This window comes from Phasianus colchicus, chromosome 3 (assembly GCF_987193195.1).
Source record: "Phasianus colchicus chromosome 3, bPhaCol1.hap1.1, whole genome shotgun sequence".
Lineage (NCBI taxonomy): Eukaryota > Metazoa > Chordata > Aves > Galliformes > Phasianidae > Phasianus > Phasianus colchicus.
Genome location: NC_143438.1, coordinates 79068581 through 79091171, shown reverse-complemented (window position 1 = coordinate 79091171; position 22591 = coordinate 79068581). Strand labels below are relative to the sequence as shown.

At 33.4% G+C, this 22591-nt stretch overlaps 1 protein-coding gene across 4 annotated transcripts in view; it reads left to right on the top strand.

Annotated features, from left to right (window-relative positions):
* The window catches only part of CSMD3 (CUB and Sushi multiple domains 3), a 549229-nt gene that overhangs the window by 359806 nt on the left and 166832 nt on the right, over positions 1–22591 (top strand). For all 4 annotated transcript variants that reach the window (XM_031591144.2, XM_031591143.2, XM_031591142.2 and 1 more), the window contains 4 exons: positions 4436–4552; positions 8953–9168; positions 9772–9960; positions 13722–13891. In XM_031591144.2, the coding sequence (XP_031447004.1) occupies positions 4436–4552; positions 8953–9168; positions 9772–9960; positions 13722–13891 (692 nt within the window). The remainder of the gene's footprint in view (positions 1–4435; positions 4553–8952; positions 9169–9771; positions 9961–13721; positions 13892–22591) is intronic.

The following is a 22591-nucleotide window of genomic DNA, read 5'->3' as shown; positions in this document are numbered from 1 at the left end:
ATTAGCATTCTACTTGATCCGAATTTACTTAAGAAAATTAATAGGGAAGATCAGTTAAAATATATATATATATATAACAAGATGGAAGACATTTAACAAAGTAGATGTTCAAATAAAGTAGTAAGTATGAGTTGTGTGGTATCATGATATACCTACCCAGAAGTTCTGGAAAAGGTGTTACATTATTTCTGTTAATACATTTCTAAAACAGAAATGGTAATTTTGTTGAAATGAAACCTGAAAAAACAAACAAACAAACAAAAAAACCCTGCAGATATTCAGTGTGATAGAATCTAGAATTGAAAAGTGCTAATATGTCCTGTTTTGTTTTAGATTTAAATATATATATTTAAATATATATTAAGATAATATAACAACTTTTGTTACAAACTATTTAGACTCAGTTATGCTATTGTCTTTTGCAATATAACTCAAGTCCAGGTTTCTTTCAGGAATCTGTTAATAATCATTCAACAAGTATACTATTTTATTGTTACTCCTTGCCTCCATCCCATTTTGAGACATATTAAATTTACTGTAAATATGGAAGCTGGATGTTTAAATTAGTATTAAATTACGTGAAAGTAAAATGTGAAATACTATTAAATTATGTGAAGCACAGTACATTATTCAAATTTTAACACACTCTTGAATTTTTTTTACTATGTTATATAATAAAATTATTTAGTAAGTGAAAATCATGTTAGAATTAGATTTTAGTTGGAAGTTAGAGTCAATTAAGTGATGGAATGTAATGGGACTTCTGTGCATGTACTCATATATAGGTTTATATACATACAAACGTATCTATATATCAGTAAGTTTATCTTTCCATTTTGTAGTTCTAGTATGTTACTAGTCTTCCTTGTTGATGCTTGAAACCATTTGTAAAACCAATAATTACTAATCATTTAGAAATGTGTGTTTTGACCTACCCCATCACAATGTAAAATGAATCATTTTCACTTACTTGTATTTGCATCAGGTTGATCTAACTAAAAAGAACACTTTTTTTTTTTTTTTTTTTTTTTTTTTTTTTTTGCAGAAGACATGTTTTTTCTTATATATATTTTCTCTTTCTTTATACAACTGAGAATGAGCACAGTATGTTAGCTTTTCAATTTTAGTAGGTGATACAATTTTAGTTAGAAAAGAGACAATGATTTATTGCTTTTCTTTCTTTCTGTATTGTTTTCAAAAAAGATATGCTGAAATACATGGAAACAAGTATTTATATATAATGTATATTATATTGTCTTGCTTCTCATAAAATAACGAATACATTCTCTTTATATCTTTCTGTCTCTCTTGGATATGGTGACCTCCCTTTTCCTCACATTCAGTATCTTCATATTATTATTATACCCTTACTGGTTCTGAAGCAGACTTGAGTTATATATATAAATTAGTTTTAAGTAGGTTATAAAACTTATTTGAAGACCTCAGATGACAAAGAACATAATTAGTGGATTTCATCCACTGTTAGCTGAATTTCATTTTATGTTATAAAATACAAAATTGAAGGGGTAAGATGTTTTTCATAGAGGTGATAAACTTCTATACAGACTGACCTCTGCAGGAGCAGATTATACAGACTGACTTCTGAGCAAACATAAATATTTAAAAAATAGGACAGACACATGCAAATAAAAACCAAACCAAAAAACAAACAACAACAAAAACTGATAAAAGAAGTATATGAATGAAAATGTTATCTTCCTTGCTTACTAACTGCTTCCATAATTTAGTGTGAAATATCTTAGCAATATGTTTGTTTATCACAGTAACAGTGACAAGACAGATCAATACTTACAATTGGTAATACCTTGGACATAGTGACAGATAATGTATATGTTAAGAATTTATTTGAAAAGTGTGGCTCATTTAAGAGAAACAATTAAAGCCAGAGATGCTGTTCTGCTTTGCCAGCGCTCCAAAGTGAGTCCCCAAGAAAGAAATGAACATAATGACAGTTATAAGACCAACCAGGTAAAAATGAACCACGACCACGTTTAGTCTATTTCTGGCATTGGAAGAGTGATTTTCCATAATAATTTTATATTAGAATGATATATGATCTGAAATGAAAATGAACTTGATAATTTTATGAATGACAGTATTGGATACCATGGTGTATTTCAGGGATGAAACGTGGCCTCTTTCTGAGACAATTTCATATAGGTTTAATAAAGTTTCTAAAATTCTTAGGGCCAAAGAAAAAGGGCTATTTTCCTATGTAGACTTCCTTGTTGCTTCTTTTCATTATGAATGATTATGTTGCTGAGCAAAGGGAATGCAGGATTTTTCCTTACAAAAAAAAAAAAATATGGTCTTCAGCTATAAAATCCAATGCTGTAAAAATCTTATTTAACTTAAATGACATTCTTAGCTACTGAATTCCACTGTTAAATTTTAATCTTCAATCACAGGTATCCAAAAGTTACTTCGCAACCTGTCACATAATGTCTAATCACCACATTGCTGTATAAGCGCTTTATACTATACATTCAGGTATCTGTGTTACACAGTTACTTCTAATTTTTGTTCACTTTATTTCTTCTTATTTTTTACTTTGTCCTTCTGACAAAACATAGTAGTGGAAAAAAAAAAAAAAAGTTTAGACCTCTCAATTCAGCTTGTCTTCTTGCATAACAAACAAATTAATTACTGTATTCATAACATCATAAACTATAAAAGGAACATGTTTCATGTACACCATTTTCCATATTAGAACTAGTGCTAGTGCATTAGTTATTCTAGTGCTGATTATTTATTCATTCTACTTTTAGACTGCCCTCCATCTCTGTATAATCAAAATAAAAAGAATATTCCTTACAGAAACTGAAAAAAAATATGAGAAGTTTATTCTGTTTTTTTTAATTATTATTATTATTTTAATCTGTTTCTGTTTTCCTTTGCATTCTGAAAGAATCAGATACTAATAGTGATATTATATGTTTTGAATGTTTTGTATTTCAGATCTGTCAACTTGGCTTTGTTCTGTAACACTATCCCTTGATGCCATTTTTTGCCATCTGCTAACCTTCATATAGTTAGAGTGAATGCCTTAGACATTTTTTCACCACTTGTGCTCTTGAAAGGTTTCCCAAACAACTACTGTAAAATACATTATTTATTTGGACTGTACCCCATGGTTATAAAAAATGATTACATTTTTTATTTCTGATTCTATTTTCCTAATGTCGGATCAATGGACAGTCATTACCTCATTCTTCATTAGAGAACAGAGGAAGAAAGTGAATGCGTTAGGACATCATTTCTCTGTGGCAAATAAGATAAGATTCAGTAACAGTGTTTCTGAAGTATTCTATTCCAAGTGGTACTGAATCTGCAGCTTTCCAGCTTACCACTTAGCCAAAAAGACTAGAATGTTGACACGGAAAATGGCGAACAGAAAGACATTATGAAACTGCCTATCTCAGAGGAGCTTTGACGATTTGCTTCGAGCTCTCTAACTTGAACATGCTCAAAGATATATAGATTTCCTGATAACGTTATTAATAGTTGTGAAGTACATATAAATACAACTACTAATACATGTGAAGTAAGAGTTCTGTGTGACTGATTTTTGTTATGCTATTTAGTGATTTTCAAGAAGAAAGATTATTTTGATGTCTATAATAATCTTTTTCTCATAAGTGGAGAAGGGTTCCCACTAATCTTAGGCTCTGGGTGGTGTTGAGTTTGTTTCTGTCTTCTCTCTCCATTTAAGACAATAACAATCAAGAACTTATATTTACATGTTTCCACATTCTTAATGTATCCTGGAATATACAATGAAGTGTATAGTAACAACATCCAATTTTCATTTCTGCTCTATAAAAAAGCTTTTTTTAAACGTGTGGCTTTAAAAACAGCTGATTTGCAGAGTAGGAACTTAGTAACCACATTCTGAAAATTCATGGATTTTTATTTAAAAAAAATAAAATAAAATCCCATGGGATTATTGAAATGCATTAAAAACACGTGTTTTCTTGAAAGTAATGTATGCTTAGGTGCACTGTAAGGTAGAGTACATTCTGGATATTCTCTCCAAATCATTCCCTGGCATCCACCTTAGCTCCTGCCTAAAGTGTTATTGTTTGGCATGTTATCTTTTGCTTTCATCTTCCTACTGAACTTCTGAATTTTACAGACTCACAGGGAATTGTGGAAAAAAACAGCTAAGGAAACCCAATTTTTATTTTTTTAATGACTATTAGAAAGTATGTTGACTGTTCATTGATTTTATTTTCACTTGTATAGCATAAAGAAGGACTATATTTGTATGTGGGATTGCTGAATCATTTGACCAGCTATTTTTAAGTAGTTTTAAATCAAGAACTTTTAAAAAAATTGTTTTCTTACTTTTTTTTTTTTTTTTCTCATCTGTAAATTTTATTTTCTTAATCTTACTATTTATTATTATTTCTAGCCTTATGTGGTGGAGATGTTAGAGGACCTAGTGGGACTATTTTATCCCCTGGTTATCCAGAACTTTATCCGAATTCACTGAACTGTACATGGACTGTGGATGTTACCCATGGTAAAGGTAAATATGTCAGTTTTTTGTTTTTAACATATATATATGTTAATATTCTACGCTACACATTGCAAATTATAGGGAACTAGAAATTTTATTGCTGATTTGTCTGTTAATTTATTTGATTCTAGTAATTCCTAGAATTCTAGATGTGTATGAGGCTTAAGGAGAGCCTAACGCTTTTTGCAGAACAGTAAGTACATGAATTATTACAGTTCAAATAAAAGACACTTGGATGTGTAAAAGAATTTGAAATGAAGAATTGAGTATGCTATTGTATGGCATAAGAAGAAGTAAAAATAATGAGAGGGGAAAGAATACAAAATTTTACATTCTGACTTGTCTACAAGGAAATGCTGGAAAGAAAAATATTTTTATTTTGAAGAAAATTAATGGTTTCAGTTTACTGAGATAGTTTTTGAGCATGTAAATGATAGCTCATTATATATCTATGGATTCAAGGAATAATATGGTTTAGAAATGTTTTTAATTGGAGAAAAAAGATAAATCCAACCACTTAAGAGAACGGTTAGAGTGGTAACAGAGAACTAATAACTAAAGAACTAATAAGAAACAGAAGCTTTTAAAAAGAAAGTTAGTTATTTGTTGAAGGCAGATATCAGTGTTAGATGGCCTAATTATTAGATAATTACCATTTACAAAAAGTAAGTGATTACAAAATAATCACTTACAAATAAGCAGGTAATTTTAAAATGGAGGAGAGAAACTTTGTTCTGGGAATATCATTTTCTATTCTATTTCATATCTAATATAATTTGTACTTCATAATGTCAAGGAGTATCTTGTATTGGCTACTGACTAATGATAAAACTTATTTTTATATATAATATTTTCTTTAGACTGTTTAGACTGTTTTACAAAATATGGTAGTTTAATGTCAGACTACCAAGAAAATATATGTAATGTCACCACACAACATTGTGAGGTGCTTTTAAAACAAACATTTTTGTGTTACAACTTCATATTACTGCTACTGAATAGCAAGTGACAATCTGCATATGTTTTATTGCTAAGAAATGCTGTTTCTACATGCACAAATACTGTTTTCAATAATATTATCGGCAGCATACATTTATATGTTTTCATTTTACTATTTTAATATATTATACTTGCAGAACTCTGGAATGATTTTTCATTTGTATACTTGTGGACTAGTGTTAAAATTGTAGGGTGTTCATTAAAAAATTGAAATTATTTTTTTTCTATTTTATTTTCTTAACCAGAATAATGGAACATTGGTACTATTTCTGAAGATGAAACTAAGCATCTATCTTGACATTAATTCTTGCATTTTGTTTGTAGGTGACGTGTAATTTAATGCACACTGAAGTTAGTGGAGTGTCAGTAGTATATTTTAGGCAGCTAACTAATGGGATAACTAATTTACTCCTCCCTCAATGCTCATCTTGTAATATTGAGAAATGACATTATAGTGTTATGAATTCATGTCTTTAGTCAAGAATTTAAATATTCCCCTTATTAAAAAGAAAAGAATTTGAGAGGTGAGGACTTGAGGCAAAATGAGAAGGAACATGAGCATAACTTTAAAAATTATTCTCTGGAGATAACATTAAGTTGATGAGAACATTTTCTGCAGGAAATGAATTGTTCAACTACTGTTAGTATATACCTTGGGGTTTTGCTTAGAAATGTCATAGCAATCTAGAACATTGATTGAAGCATTCCTAGAAGTTGAAATTTGAATACAGAGTTTGAAAAAAAATTTTGTGATCCTCAGTGAATTCATAGGAATTCCAATGTTTTGATTTATTGTCATAAAACTATGTTTGCATTTCTGATTTTGTTATTACAGTTATTCATGCATGAATAGGCCAAAATTAATTTGAATTGCAGTCAATGCAATGACTATGGCCCAAACGTCAGCTTCGTTCTGTATATATCACATTTCTGTCTACTGCTCTCTTTTCATATCAACACTATATACTATGTAAATCTACAATTTAAAAAATACATTTTACATGTTTGTCAATCTCAAAGGGATGTAATTTGTCTGTGATGCCAAATTCAGTGTGTGATTTCTGCCAATTTGTTGGCAGTCGGATTGGGAGAATGAATATCATAGAATCACAGAATCATAGAATGGCCTGGGTTGAAAAGGACCACAATCTAGTTTCAAACCCTGTGTATGTGCAGGGTTGCCAACCACTAGACCAGGCTGTCCAGAGTCACATGCAGCCTGGCCTTGAATGCATCCAGGGATGGGGCATTCACAACCTCCTTGAGCAACCTGTTCCAGTGTTTCACCACCCTCTGAGTGAAAAACTTCCTCCTAATATCTAACATAAATCTCCCCTATCTCAGTTTAAAACCATTCCCCCATCCTATCACTATGGACCATTGTAAACAGCCATTCCCCCTCCTGTTTATATGTTCCCTTCAAGTACTGGAAGGGCACAATGAAGTCTCCCACGAGCCTTCTTTTTTTCCAAGCTAAATAAGCCCAGCTCCCTCAGCCTGTCTTCATAGGGTGTATGGGAACTGCTGAATCATGGCCTGAACCTCTGATTGATCACCTGAGGCAAGCAATGGGTCAGTCCTGGGTGCACAGGTGAATTCACCTGTGCTGCCGGAAGGGGTGGAGCTTGGCTCCACCTCTCCTAGACCCCATTTAAGAGCTGACTACCAGTAGGGAAGGATCTCTTTCTGGAGTTCCTTCCTTTTGGAGTTTTCCGGTGAGCCTAGGCTAAGAGTAAGCCCTCTATGTATTCTTTTGGGTGCAATAACTTGCTTAGCCAAACTCTCTTGTATATTTCTTTAATTATAACACCTGTGTATTCATTGATTATACATAGGGGAAGTGCTCCAGTCCTCTGATGATCTTATTGGCCCTCCTCTGGACTTGTTCCAAGAGCTCTGCGTCTTTTTTCTTTTGGGAGCCCCAGGCCTGGATGCAGTACTCCAGATGGGACCTCACAAGAGCTGTGTAGAGGGGGACAGTCACCTCCCTCTTCCTGCTGGCCAACACTTTTTTAATGCAGCCCAGAACACAGTTGATCTCATGGGCTGTAAGTACTCACTGCTGGCTCAAGTCCAGCTTCTTGTCCACTAGGAACCTCAAGTTCTTCTTGGCAAGGCTGCTCTCAAGTGGTTTTTCACCCAGTCTGTGTAAACACCTGGGATTGCCCTGACTCAAGTGCAACACCTTGCACCTGGCCTTGTTGAACTTCATTACATTCACATGGGCCCACTTCTCCGGACTTTCTAGGTCCCTCTGGACGGTTTCCTTTCCTTCCAATGTATTGACTGCACCACTATGCTTGGAGTTGTCTGCAAACTTGCTGAGGGTGCACTTGATTCCATCATCTATGTCACTGATGAAGAAGTTGAAGAACACTGGTCCCAAGACCGAGCCTTGGGGGACGCTGCTTGTGACCAACCTCCACTCAGACATAGAACCATTGATCATGAAACTTTGGCTGTGACCAGACAACCAATTTTTAATGCACTGAATTGTCCATCCTTCAAATCCACACCTCCCTAATTTAGACAGAAGGGTGTGGTGAGGGACCATGTCAAAGGTTTTGCAGAAGTCCAGGTAGATGACATCGGTTGCCTTTCTCCCAGCTGTCACTCCATCGTAGAAGGCCACCAGATTGGTTAGGCAAGATCTGCCCTTGGTGAAGCCATGCTGGCTGTCTCAAATCACTTCTTTGTCTTAATGTTGCTCCTAGAAGGATCTACTCCATGATCTTCCCAGGCATAGTGGTGAGACCCACTGGCCTGTAGTTCCTTCAATCATCTTTTCTCCCTTTCTTAAAAATGGGAGTAATGTTTCCCTTTTTCCAGTCACCGGGACTTCACCAGACAGCCTCGATTTTTCAAATATGATGGAGAGTGGCTTGGCAGCCACATCATCCATCTCTCTTGAAACCCTAGGATGGATATCATTTGGCCTCGTGGACTTATATACAGTCCATGAGTTTCATGAGGAGGTCTCAGACTTGTTCCACCATTACAGTGGGACAGAATGTGCTCCTCTCACCCACACTAGAACTTCAGGGTCCTGGCAGACATGGGGAGGAGCCTGACCACCAGTGAAGACAGAGGCAAAGCACTTATTGAGCACTTCAGCTTTTTCCATGTCTGAGAAAGTCATTTCTCTGTCCTCATTTATCAGAGAGGGAACACTCTCCTTGATCTGTCTCTTCCTACCTATGTACCTTCTTGTTATTTTTCACATCCCTCACCATGTTCAACTCTATCTGTGCCTTGGCTTTCCTGATCTTATTTTTACATATATGGACAATAGTGGAATACCTTCATGTTATGAACCTTGTTTCATAATGAAATGCATGAATTTAATCAGTGTCTTAATTATGTGTATGTTATCAGAATGATATGTAAATGAATTCTGCTTATTCTAATAGGTGTGCAGTTCACATTTTACACCTTTCATCTGGAAGATCATCATGACTACTTATTAATAACAGAGAATGGCAGTTTCACACAGCCATTAGCACGTCTGACTGGCTCAGAGCTTCCGTCACCAATCAATGCTGGTCTCTATGGAAATTTCAGAGCCCAGTTGCGCTTTATATCAGATTTTTCGATATCATATGAAGGATTTAACATTTCTTTTTCTGGTAAGGGGATACTTGGAATATCTTCTTCCTGATAAATAAATAAATAAATATATAAATCTATAAAAGATGTTTAAAACTGAAGTAATGTTGATAAATGTATATACTGAATCATAGCATAATTTGTTTCTAAAGCACAGAAGTTTTAATTCAAAAAATCTCTGTATCTTTGTAGATACGTTTATTCTATATGATAAATAAGATAACGGTAAACTCTAAGAAACATTATTAAGCAAGGGGAAGAAACAGAACTGGTCTAATTTCAGTTAGTGAAATTCCACATGAGCCCAAGAGTCAGTCATTTAGACTCTTATACTATACCACTGTTTTCATTCATTCTACATGTGTGGGAAATGTATAAGGCTCTAAAAACCATTTTGGGTTATGCATCTGAAAGATGGGCATTCATTCATTACTGTAACTTTAAAATGCAGTAAAATGGCCAGTGTAACACTCATGCATTCATTTTGTCTTTAAAACTGCAATCTGTGCTAAAGGTCAGGTGGAAATATACAGAATTTACTAGATTGTGAGGTTACAAAAAAGTCTGATAGAAAACACAAGTAGTTTTCCCTCATACAAGCTGACTTGCTCTGTTATTTTCAGAGTATAATCTTGAACCTTGTGAAGATCCAGGAATCCCACAATTTGGTAACAGAGTAGGATTTAATTTTGGAGTGGGAGATACTCTGACATACTCCTGTTCATCTGGATATCGTTTAGAAGGAACTTCAGAGATTATCTGTCTTGGTGGTGGCCGACGAGTATGGAGTGCACCTCTGCCAAGGTGTGTGGGTACGTGGTCAGCTGCTTTCATTTGCTTGTATGTGTAGTCACTGTCCATGGATTTGCAGATATACAGCATGGAAAAGCATGGTAATACACCTATTAATTTGAAAGGTACTTTCATATCTTCCATATCATCTTAGTCATATTTCTTTCTTTTTCTTTTCTTTTTCTTTTTTAAGTAATTAGTATTAGTGCTATCGGTGAACATCACAGCATAACAAATTAAAGACACAATGCTTATTCTTCTTATTTTATCAATTGTCTAGGAAAATTGTGTATAAAATTAAGTCAATATTTATCTATTTAGTGCCTAATAATTGGTTCTTATTTATCAGTGCAAATTTCCAAGTTACACAAAAATTTATACATGTAATTAGATCACTTAGACCAGGTATATTTCATACAACTAGGTCCATGCATAGGAAAGAAGTTTACGTAAACTTCTTAGGTAAGTTAGAGTAAAATATGTTAAAAAAACAGTCATTCTTATTTGAAACAATAACAAAGATAACTCAGAGGTAACATGCTATAGTAGTTCCTAACACTCTCAACTCGCTTCAGAGATAATCTATGTATGTAGCATTGACTAGAAATTTAAATTATAACCGCTAAAATTGTCTTAGCTGAATTCTTCTTAAAGGTCTTGAGTTTCGGTTCTATGGAGAATGTTTTAAAACAAAAAAATCCAAACATAATAACTCTAAAATGTAAGGCAGTTATTTGTCTCTCTCTTGCTCTCTATGTTTTTACTTATGAAGAAACATTTACTGTACTGAAATGTTTCAATCTATGAGGCTACTCCAAAAGTAATGCTTCCTAATTTATTATGTTGGCCTGTGACATCAGAGGCAGATGTTGATGCTTTGTGGCTGAACCTTTCCACCAATATTAAATTATGTTTTGTTACTGTGCAACAGATGGCAGCAGAAGAGTAGTGTGATAAAATAGCCTCTGACATGTAAGAGAGTATGAAGCAAAGGTGTGTCCATGCAGAAAAAAATTGCACCCATTTGCTGAGTGTTTCTGAAGACAGTGGATATGAGCGCAGCAAGGCTGTGGGTGATGCATTTCAGAAGAGGCAAGAATATGGAATCACTTATGCTCATGTCGATTGTTATGAGCAGAAGAGACATTACTCCCCCAATCCCCACCTTCTGAACCAATTTAATGTATACATAAACAGCATTTATTTATATACCTACAGAAGAGATGGTTTAGAAGATGAGTCCCTGTAGTGCATAAATAAAAGTTACTTTTGTGTAGATGGTGATTTTTTAAACAGAGGAATAATAATGAATTCATGCACAGCTGTAGAAACAGGGTTTAGTTGTTGTTGTTGTTGTTGTTTTTAAGTGAATATTCATCAGGAAATGTTAGTATATCGAAAATGAATTGGTAAATTATCAGTAAGAAAGAATCTGTGCAGAAATAAAAATGAAAAGGTTTTTTTTTTTTTTTTTTTGTGACATGGAAATAATGTTTGTGTCTGTGCTTGGGGAAAAAAAAAAGAAAAATCTGGAACACAATGTGTGAATTATTTTTCAGTTAATGTATTTTCTCCTTATCTTTGAAAATGAAAGTCTTCAGTAGAATAACATATTCGACCATTTTCTCCTCGTACTAAAGAAGCTACTGTTATTGAACACAGTTCATGCTCCCTGGGAAGTGTAATGATTTAACTGGGTTGTTCTTTAGATCAAAGCAGAGGAAATTCTTGATGACTTGAGGACTGTTACTAAATTTCTTTTCTAGTACTGTGATGGCTAAGATCATATATGATGTGTTCCAAGCATCTTAAAGTATTTGTTCTCTCTCTATATTAAGAAAAGTACAATCAGATTAATACATTTTATTAATATGAACCTTTTCCTTATTTTTAACAGTAAACAGCATGTTTCTTGAGTGTCAGTTAAAAATGACTGAACAGTTGGTTCACTGTTGTAGTTTTGAATTACAGTTCTGACAGGAGCAGAATTGTTTGATCAACTTAATGCCATAAATCTTGTGCATTTTGACTCATCTAACTGAAATGTGAAAGGGTGTACCTCCAATGAAATTATAGTCGTTTTACTCCTACATGGTATAATTCAAAGTGACCTATGCATCTTCAGAGTAGCAAATACACATTTATTAAGAATAAAATAAAAGACATGATTGTGTGGGCTAGAAAGTTTCCTACTTCAGCATAGATTAGGTGAATACAACTTTTCTAAAGCAAAGTTATGACATCTAAATATTTTTGGTAATTGTTACATACCGCTATGTACTAAGTACATAGCCATCAAGGATTTCTTCTGCTTTGATCCATTCCTGATATGGTTTCCTGCAAAATTATTCTTTAGCTGCATACAGAAGAAAAATAAACCAATAAGGCATTTAATATACAAGTTTAGTATAAATATATATGCATTTCAGTATACTACTGAATTTGACTTATTCTGATGAGGGTGGTGCCAGTTTAAAAAAAAAAAAAAAAAAAAAAAAAAAAGAAAAAGAAAAAGAAAAAAAGAGCTCTTAAAATAGATTTCATAAATTATTTTAAACAACTTTTCAAGACATTAAATATGTTGTAGCGTAATACCATTTCTTATTCAGAGAAATTAGAAATCAATGATTTCCTCGAGTTTAAACAAGTATGAATGCATTCTTGCGTTATTGGGTAAAAAAAAAAAGATAGGAATCTTGAAGTGATCTGGAAACCAAACATAAATCTGGAATATTTGGTACTACATTTACATTTAAAATAAAACTAAATCTGTTAAAAAGAGAGGAAGTGCTTTTGCCCATTCAGTATAATGACTATTTATCAGAACTAAGTTGAAAAAGTAGGAAAGAATTCTAGTAGTTTGTTGGTGTTAACATACCTGGTTCTTCAATGCTCAAAATATTTTGATTAAAATAACATATATATTCCAAATTATAATAGCAGATGAAACTAATTATTAATGTCTAATGTAGAGTTCCCAGAAGTTTTCATGTTTGTGTATTTTATGATTAAACTCAATTTCATAAGTACTCAAATAATTTTGGTTTTGAGATTATTGCAGTAGTATCTGGAAACACTTTCCCATTTTTATTTTTAATTTCTTAAACCCATTTCATTCCTTTCGTCTTTACGTTTTTGTTTGTTTGTTTTTCTTACTGTTTTTATTCTTCTTGTCTGTCAATGAATTTTTTTTTTTTTTTCCAGTTGTCTCATTGGTAGGTTTGGATAACTATTTTTCTACTCTAATTTCTGCCACTGAATATGATATAAATTTTAGTAAATTGATAGTAACAAAAATTTCTTTATCATTAATCTGTGTGAATATGTGTGCATGTATGTATGTATATGCCTGTGTGTGTACAAATATATATATGCATATGTAAACCTCTAGACTACTTTCATTTATTTTGCATGTCTTCATGATTTTTTTCTTTTGTTTAGTTTTGTATTTGTATTGGAGAAATGTTTTAATAAAAACAAAATAAATTTCCTCCAAAACAAAATTCTATAAAGATCTTTTAAAACATGATTATGGAATGTTCCATTAACATAACTGTAACTTTCCATATGATCTAACATACTTTTATTGAAGTGTTGGAGCAAGTTAAAAATATGCTTGTAATCTTCAATCACTACCACGAACATTTAAAAAATAGATTTATAATGTCAATAAATTTTAATAATGTTGAATTGATTTGCATTAACATTCCCATTGTCATGGTTATTGAAAATATTTATGCTTTTTAATAAAATATACCTTAACATTTTCTTTTACCTGCAGCTGAATGTGGAGCTTCCACAACAAATAATGAAGGGATTTTACTGTCCCCCAATTATCCTCTTAACTATGAAAACAACCATGAATGTATTTATAGCATTCAGGTACAAGCAGGAAAAGGAATAAATATTTCTGCCAGAACATTTCATTTAGCTCAAGGAGATGTTCTTAAGGTAAGTAGTCCTTTTTGTTATTTACAAGCTTTTAGTGCCTCATGCCATTGAATTTGATCTGTCTATATAGTGTAGGACAAGGTTATATTAATCACCTTAGAAAGTAATTGTCTAAATATGTGTCAATTACATCACTCTCTGAGATGATCAACTCCAGTGCAGGCTCCTTTTCCAGCAGTGTGGATGGCAAGGTACAGAGAGGTTTTTTAAGCCGAGGAAACCTCAGGGAATTGCAGAGAATTGGCAGGAGCCAGTAGCGTGATGGTCTGAAGAGAGTGGCTGACACAAGACTCTGCAGTTCAGTGCATAGAGAGTCCAGTGAAGAGCCACAAAAATGACTGGGGATCTGGAACATCTCTCATATTAAGAAAAGTTGAGAAACCTTGTACTTCAGCCTAGAGAATAGAGGGCAGAGAAAATCTTGTAACATTCTTTTAAGCATCAAAAAGGCAGGCGTCAAATGGATTGATCAAGGCCCTTTTAGGTGATGACGAGGATGAGAGGCAAGGGGCACAAACTGAAATACTGAAAGTTCCTTATATACATAAGAAAAAAACTTCTTTACTTTTAGAGTGGCAGAGCACTGAAATAAGCTGCCCATATGTGTCATGAAGTCTCCTACTCTGCAGGTATTTAAAACCCACCTAGACACTTTTTTGAACAACCTACAGTAGGAAACCTGCTTTAGCAGGGAGTTCAGATTAGATAATCTCCAGAGATCTCTTCAATCATTAATCTGCCGGTTAATGAGGATTATCACCTCACAAATTGGGATTTGGACAAAGCAGAGATGTTTAATGCTGCCTTTGCCTCTTTCTTCAACACTAATAATGAGCTCTGGAACCCAAGGAGTCTTGAATTGGAGGACCATGACTCTGTTAATGCTGAACTCCCAGCCAGCTCTGAACTTTTTCAGGATTTGTTGATCCGGATGAATGTAGATACGTCTATGAGGCCTGAAGGGATTCATCCCAGGATACTTAAAGTAGTTTGATGCTATCATGAGATTCCATGGTACTGGGAATTTAGAGCCATGATTACCCAAAAATGAAGTGATTCTACACCTGCAATGACACTTGATACATGTACAGGCTGGATGATGACAGACTGGAGAGCAGTCACATGGAAAGGGTTCTGGAGCTTCTAGTTGACAGCAAGTTGAACATGAGTCAACAGTGTGCCCTGACAGCCAGAAGAGAGCTAGGGTATTCTAGGGTATATCACACACAGCATTGCTAGCTTGTAAAGGGAACAGATGGTCCTATTCTGCTCTGTGGTGGTACAGCCTCCCCTAAAGTACTGTTTGCAGTTTTGGGCATCACAGTGTAAGAAAAACATAAAATTACTAATGTTCAAAGAAGATTGCAAATATTCTGAAGGGTTCAGAGGGCAAGATGTATGAGGAGCAGCTGAAATCACTTGGTTTGTTCAGAACAAAGAGGAGACAGGGGAGGCCTCATGGCAGCTTACAGCTCCTCACAGAGTGGGTGGGTGGATGCCAATCTCTCCTCTTTCTGATCAGCAGTATGACCTGAGAGAATGGCATGGACTAGAGGAGATTCAGGTTGCATGTTAGGAAAAGTTCTTCACTGAGGGGGTGTTTGGACACTGGAACAAGCTCCCTGTGGTTATGGCACCAAGCCTGATGGAGTTCAAGAAGCATTTGGAAAACGGTCTCTGAAACATGGCTTGAATTTGTATAGTTCTTTGTGCAGACAGGAGTTGGACTCAGTGTTCCATGTGGATCACTTCCAACTCAGAATATTCTATGACTATAAACAAGTTCCATCTCTAAAAATTTAAAAATGAGGCAATCTCAATTTTTTCCAGAATCTGTTCCCTAAAATATATTCTTATCAGACCACAAATATTTTTAAAAATAATGAATTGAAGCTATAAACCAAATATTGCATTAAGGTGTGCGTATATTCTGTGCTTGGTATTAAACATTAAATTACAGAATTACAACTTTTGTAAATTCTATTTTTCTTTTCAATAACTTTATTAATTATGCTGTGATCTAATAATAATATTTTTCCCCAGCTCTTACACAAATAAACTGAATTTAATATACTGTCACTTCCATTTTGTACATGAGGTTTACACCTCAAGTGATTCTGACCTTGTTTGATATGCAGTATCTTCTTCAAGATGACTATCACTAGCAAAACAAAAACAAAACAAGTACAAGGATTATGGTACAATTTATCTCAAAGAAATAATTCTGGGATTTATTAACCTTAGCCAGCTGAGCATTAGGTTAGGATTTCTATCATAAGTTGTCAAACATAAGCACTTCACAAATGAGTTTATTGTGGCTAAAACATAAACAAACTTAACCGACCTATGCAAAATGAAATCAGACATCAAGAAAAATGTATATACAAAATTAAATAAAAATAAAAATGCATTTTAAAGCTACCATTAAAACATCCAAATGATATATGCAGCTGTGTCATTTTTCCTGTTTTGGAATTTCTCAGTGGAGCAGAAAAATTAAGTGAAGTTATGGTAAGATCTCCATGTTAACCAACATTAGCAAGAAGAATCAAAATCCTTGAAGCCCTGTTCACGTTTTCATGCCTATCCATTAAAACAATGTGGATACACTTTCCTTAAGACTTTTTAGAGTGGGAGCTTTAGCATATAAATGCAAATTTTCTAGCAGCTTAAACCTTTTTTTCTTCTATTTGTTGTTTTTTTTTTCTTCTTCCTTCATCATTTAATGCACAGTCTTTAAAATATTTATGCACTTAAGTTTTCATAAGTGCCACTCCAAATATATGCACTACAGATTTTTTACTAGAAAACATTAACTCATATGTATCTAAAATAAATTATATTTCAATACTGCTTCTCAATGTGAATTTCAGTGAAATACCAAATTAATTATAAAGGAGGAAGACCACCACTCTGCTGTAAATGTCACAGAAATATTTGCTGTGTTTTGCAGTTGTGTCTATTAGATGAAAATAGTATCAGGTAATTAAGGGTGTTTGCATTTCAGATCAGTTGTCTTGAATAATAATGAGCTAAACTTTCTCCTCATGTATTTTTAAACTCCACGAGAAATATTCTTCATTATAATTATTGCTTTCTTTCAGCCTATGTGACATTGTATCAAGACAGAGGCATTTGATATTTGGGAAGGAATTAAATCTGTGAAACTCCTTCCTGCCTCATCTCTAAACTGAAGCTCATGCAAATTGTCTTAATACAATAAGATGTTTTCCAGGTGCTCATTTAAATGAATAGATGAAGGAATCCTGTTTCAGGAAATGCAAGCAGCAGTCACGCATTCTAGAACTTTCTCCATGGAACTGGTTCTGCCATTGCTTGTGTTGGTCTTTATTATCTTATGATTGATTACTGCTCATCTCCAGGAGATGAAAAAGAAGCAGTGAAAAATTTTATATATCTGACTTGGGAACATGGAGGTATTTACTGTTAATATCTTCAAGATCAGGAAAGTAGGCTTGATTTCCATATGTTTTCTTGTGTTCTCTTAAAGTCATTCTCAGTCAATCTCAGTGAAATATTTTTAAAGACATTTATTTGCAACAACTTCCTTTTATTTTTATGCATTAATCTCTGTTCTTCAGACTTGATACATGAAAAAGTTGGTAAAGAATTAATCAGGTACTCATTAAACTTTTTCTATGAGCTAATATTTTAGATTACTAGAGCTACACAAATAAATTTGTATTTAAAGCCTAAATTGACTTAATTTTCCCCAGAGCTTTAGATACTTCATTATTCAAGTCATGGTATCTGCTGGTGACCATGTGACTTAAATGTCCATGCATCAAATGTATACCTGACTATAAATACTATAAATGAATTTTAAACTGGTGTAGAAAAAAAGGATGCAGAAGATACTGTTTGTTTTCTATTCGCTTCAATTAGTCTGCATTTAGTTCTCTTGTCAGTGTCTTGTCAGTGTCACTGCTCTTGCTACTTACTCTTTTTTTGTTGTTTTGTTGGAAGGTCTAAGGAATATGTAAGTTTTCATGTTTGTGTTTGCAGGGCCTGCTCTAGATACTGCATCATTACTAATCAGTGAAAATTTCACGAAGGCATATGAATAATTTAACAAGTGAATAGTCACTATCAGACAATCCATTTAATGTTAATCTCAGAAATTGTAAATCAATTGTTTCCTTCTTTGTAATTTATACATTAACTGAGTTTGTTCACTAAAATGTTTCCTGAATTTTCTGCCTATCTCAAAGGCAGGAAAAAGAATACATAGTTTTCAAAGTATGAGGTCTGAACCTACTTTTCCTCCTCAATTTACCTCTTTTTACCAGTCTTGCTTTTAAGATTTGTAGTCTTTGTTACCTCTATTGAGTTCTTGTCAATAACAGAATTGACTACTTTCCTGAAGATTTAATTGTTAGTGGCAAACAATGTTTTGTGTTGAAATAAATTGAAAGTATTATTTTATGCTACAGATCTTCAACTATGATTTACTGTTTTAGTAGGACAGAGATAACTCTTATGAATATTAACATAGTCTTAATATAGATATAATATTTTTATTTTTAGTAGATTTCATTAAAATTGAAAAATCGCCTATGCATGGTACTGATTAATAAGGAGAATAGTTTTATGTTAATGCTTAAGGGGAAAAAAAAAAAAAAAACTAAAACAAAACAGAGAACTGTAGGCATGTTCCATAAATGAACCCAGAGAAAGAAACAGTAAGTATAAAAAGGACTAAAATGGAAAGAGGACATCATTTTTTTACTGTTTGTCTGTTGTAGTTCTTCTGTAGTAGATATACTGACCAATAATTCCATCTGATTGAGGATATATATATATATATCAGAAACAATCACTATATATATATAGTTATATATATTCTTTTATTTTGTTTTTCAGGAATTCTAAGTAGATCAAAATGCTTCCTTTGAGAAGCTTGCAGAGTTCTTTTGCTCTCGCCTTTAAAACTATAGCTAAGTGTAAGATTGAGGAAGAAAAAAACACTTGTCCATTTTGAAGATAAATAGCATGCATTTCTTTCAAAGTTTCATTTATTAAAAATTTGTATAATTCCATTCATCCCCTTTTTGATATAAAATCAGCTCACACTTCCAGGAGTTTCATTTCTGATAGAAATGGAAAATCATCCTTAAAAACAATAAGATTATGGATGCTTTTTACTGCAAGATAAATATGCAGTGACTTTAAGAAATGAATTCTAGGAATAAGGCAAAAAAAAAAAAAAAATCCATCAAAATCAACATTTTAGATAGAAGTTTTTCATGGTGTATCTAGAAGTTTTATCTGATCAGATATTATATGTACGAGAGAAAAAAAAGCAGACTACAGTTAAAAATAAAGACCACTGTTTAAAAATAATAATGAAAGCATTATATTAATAATGCCACAATACCCTGTTTTTAAACGTAATATTATTCTGAAAAATTCTGTAGTACTTGTAATTGCATTTAATGGATAGGTCTTGAAAGGCAGGAAAGAGAGAAATGTTAAGCACGAGATGCAGACCTCTATGGTGAATGACCGCTTTCACTATTTTGGTCATGTTATCTTCCTTTCTGGTATGTAGAGTGAGAACTAATGTTCCAGATGAGATTGCATGTATGTAGAAAGATAACTTTAATAACTATTTTTGATATTGCAATGAAATAGTCTATCTTTTAACTTCTTTTAAAAGATGTGCAGCAGTACTGCAGGGAGCAGTATGTCGGAAGACCATATAGGAGAATTGGCATTGTGGTTTCTTTCCACAATGTTTGTATTAGCACTCTTACTTTATGATTCTTCACAATTCATTTAATTCAGTTTCACTGCATTTATTTGCTTTCTAACCTGTGGGCCAAGTTGGAAAAATGTGCTTGGTTAAGTTTTTGAAAGTTTTTGTTTAAAAGGGGATTATGTTTGTGGCTTTTTGCAGATTTGTTTCTTAGCCAATTTTTAAGAATTTCCACACTCACTATCCTTTTAGCAACATCATAGGAAAACATGATCATCCTCCTCTGGGACATTTCAAAGTATCCTTGTGATATTAGTAACATTAATTCAATTTTTGTGCCTTTACTTGTCTGAATTAATCATTTAACAATTCAGGCCTTTAAATAACTGATTTGGATTGGAGTTGGATTCCCATTTTCTGAAAGACTTGTTACTACAATATTCAGATGTGATACATCATGAATCAATTATCTTTGCATTAGTACTACAGAATGCATTAAGGAAAAGAAAACCACCTTTTCTTATTATTTGTGTAGTAAATATTCTGAGCAGTACAGTATGCTAGTAACATAAATCCAAAAGTACTGACAAGCTGAATGAGAACAAATATTTCCATTTTAAAAATAAGACAATAATCAACCACAAATAATATTATTGTCCTATGGATCAAATTCTAGTGGTGAATTATTAACTCTTTCAAAATTTTAAGCAGAACTCCCAGCTTCTTTAAGAAAATTGAAAAGAAAATGCTGGTTCTGTAAACCTCAGAAGACTATATTGATTGTAATGAGTTTCTTTGCAACTTAATTACATTACTAAGAAATGGATTTGGAATACATAATTGCTACCTAGAAACTTGAGTTTAGTTCAGTAATTGAATTAAGTATAAGAAAGACAATGTATCTTAAATTAAGAACAATATTGCAAAATGTGCATCCATTTATGCTCCTAAGGGAACCTCTGCTATCTCAAGAATAATAACATATATCTCTTTGAATATTTGTCAGCAGCCAATAAAAAGGAAAAATCAATTTAATGTAGAAATGAATCACATCTTTCACTCAACCAAATGCAGTTCACCCACACAAAGAATCAGAGAGTTTTCAAAATGTTAGAGTACCATGAATTTTGCTCCTTCATAGTCCTAGAGATATTTTACATAGAGGCTGTTAGCTAGTCCATAAAATAAAACTAGTGCCAACATTTAAGAGATTTTGGTAGTCACAATAAGTGGTGTCAGTAGGAAAAGCTTAATAACATAGGACAGTTACCCAAATTAGCAATGCATGGGGAAAATATTGTGAAGTAAATTTGTACCATGAAGTGACTTCTGGAAAGTTCTGACAAGCCATTGAAAATGATTGGTATAACTGCACTGGTATGACCTTACTTCAAATACTGTGTTCAGTTCTGAACATCAGGATATTAGAGTGACAAACTGTCAGAATTTGTATGAAGTTCTCAGAAATTCTGGAGGGTGACACATGAGGAGCAGCTGAAGTCACTTGGTTTGTTCAGCCTAGAGAAAAGGAGAGGAAGGCGTACATCTTCCTCACAAGGGACAGATCCTGATATCTTCTCTCTGGGAACAGAATGGAGCTGTGTCTGGGGAAAGTCAGGCTAGGTATTAAAAAAGGGTTCTTCTCGATAGGCTGGTTTGAAATTGTAAATTTTCCCAGGGAAGTGGTCACTGCATCAAGCCTTCTAGAGTTCAGTAAACACTTGGACAATACTCTTAGACATATATTTTAGTTTTTAGATAGTTCTGTGTGGAGCCCGAATTGGACTCTGATCCTTTTGGATCCCTTTCAACTCAGGATTTCTTCTGATTCTGTAATTCTTTGAACTTATTAATAGCTTCTTAGAGTTAATTTAATGATTCACACACAGCAGAAAATAGAATACTCTTGTGAAGTGTTTAAAAATAAAATAAATCCTGAATCCTTTGGTGCTATTAGCTAATAAGTAGCTTGGAGAGATTAGGAAAAGAGCATCAAACACAAGCTGGGATTTCTTTAAGTCTGTCACAATGTAATGTCAATTTTAGAAGTAATATTCTGTTGTTTTTCTTCTGGTCCTATTTGATTACTTATCTCACTTCAGTTTTAAAGAAATTTTAATAACATTAAGCAAGGTTTTATATTATATATATTTTAAAACTTTTTACTTGAGAAGCATTAATTGCACCTTCACAGAATCACAGAATTGCAGGGGTTAAAAGGGACCTCAAGATGTCGTTGAGTCCAACCCCTCTGCTAAAGCACATATCCTTCAGTAGATCACACAAGTGAGCACCTAGATGTGTCTTGAATATCTCCATAGAAGGAGACTCCACAACCTCTTTGGGCAACCTCTTCCAGTACTGTGTCATCCTTATCATAAAGAAGTTCTTCCACATGTTAGTAAGTAGTATCCTGTGTTCAAGTTTTAGGCCATTACTCCTTGCCCTATTGATACACACTACTGAGTGTAGTATCCTGGATGGCCTCATCTATTTGCCTTCCATCTCTCTTTAGATATTTATAAACATTTATCAGATGCTCTCTGAGGTTCTCAGCCTTTCCTCACATAGGAGATGTTCCAGGCCCTTAATCATTTTTATGGCCATCTGCAGGACTCCTTCTTGGAGATTCCTGTCTTTTTTGAACTGGAGAGCTTAGAAATGGACACAGTATTTTATATGCGGCCTCATCAGGGCAGAGCAGAGGAGAAGTGTTACCTCCTTCCGTCTCCTGGACACAGTCTTTTCAATGCACCCAAGAATACATCTTGTTTTGCTTTAATTGCTTCTTTTTGTTCCATGTAAGGACATTACGTCTGAGGTTTCTTTGGGATTTATTTACAGGTTTCAGTAAAATCAAGAACTTAAACCAAGTCATTTGGTAGTGCTTCTTAAATGATTGTATAATTATTTATCATGTAGAGGAGGTGGTTAGAAATTGATTTATTTATTTTATCTGATTTTTTTTTTTTTTTTTTTTT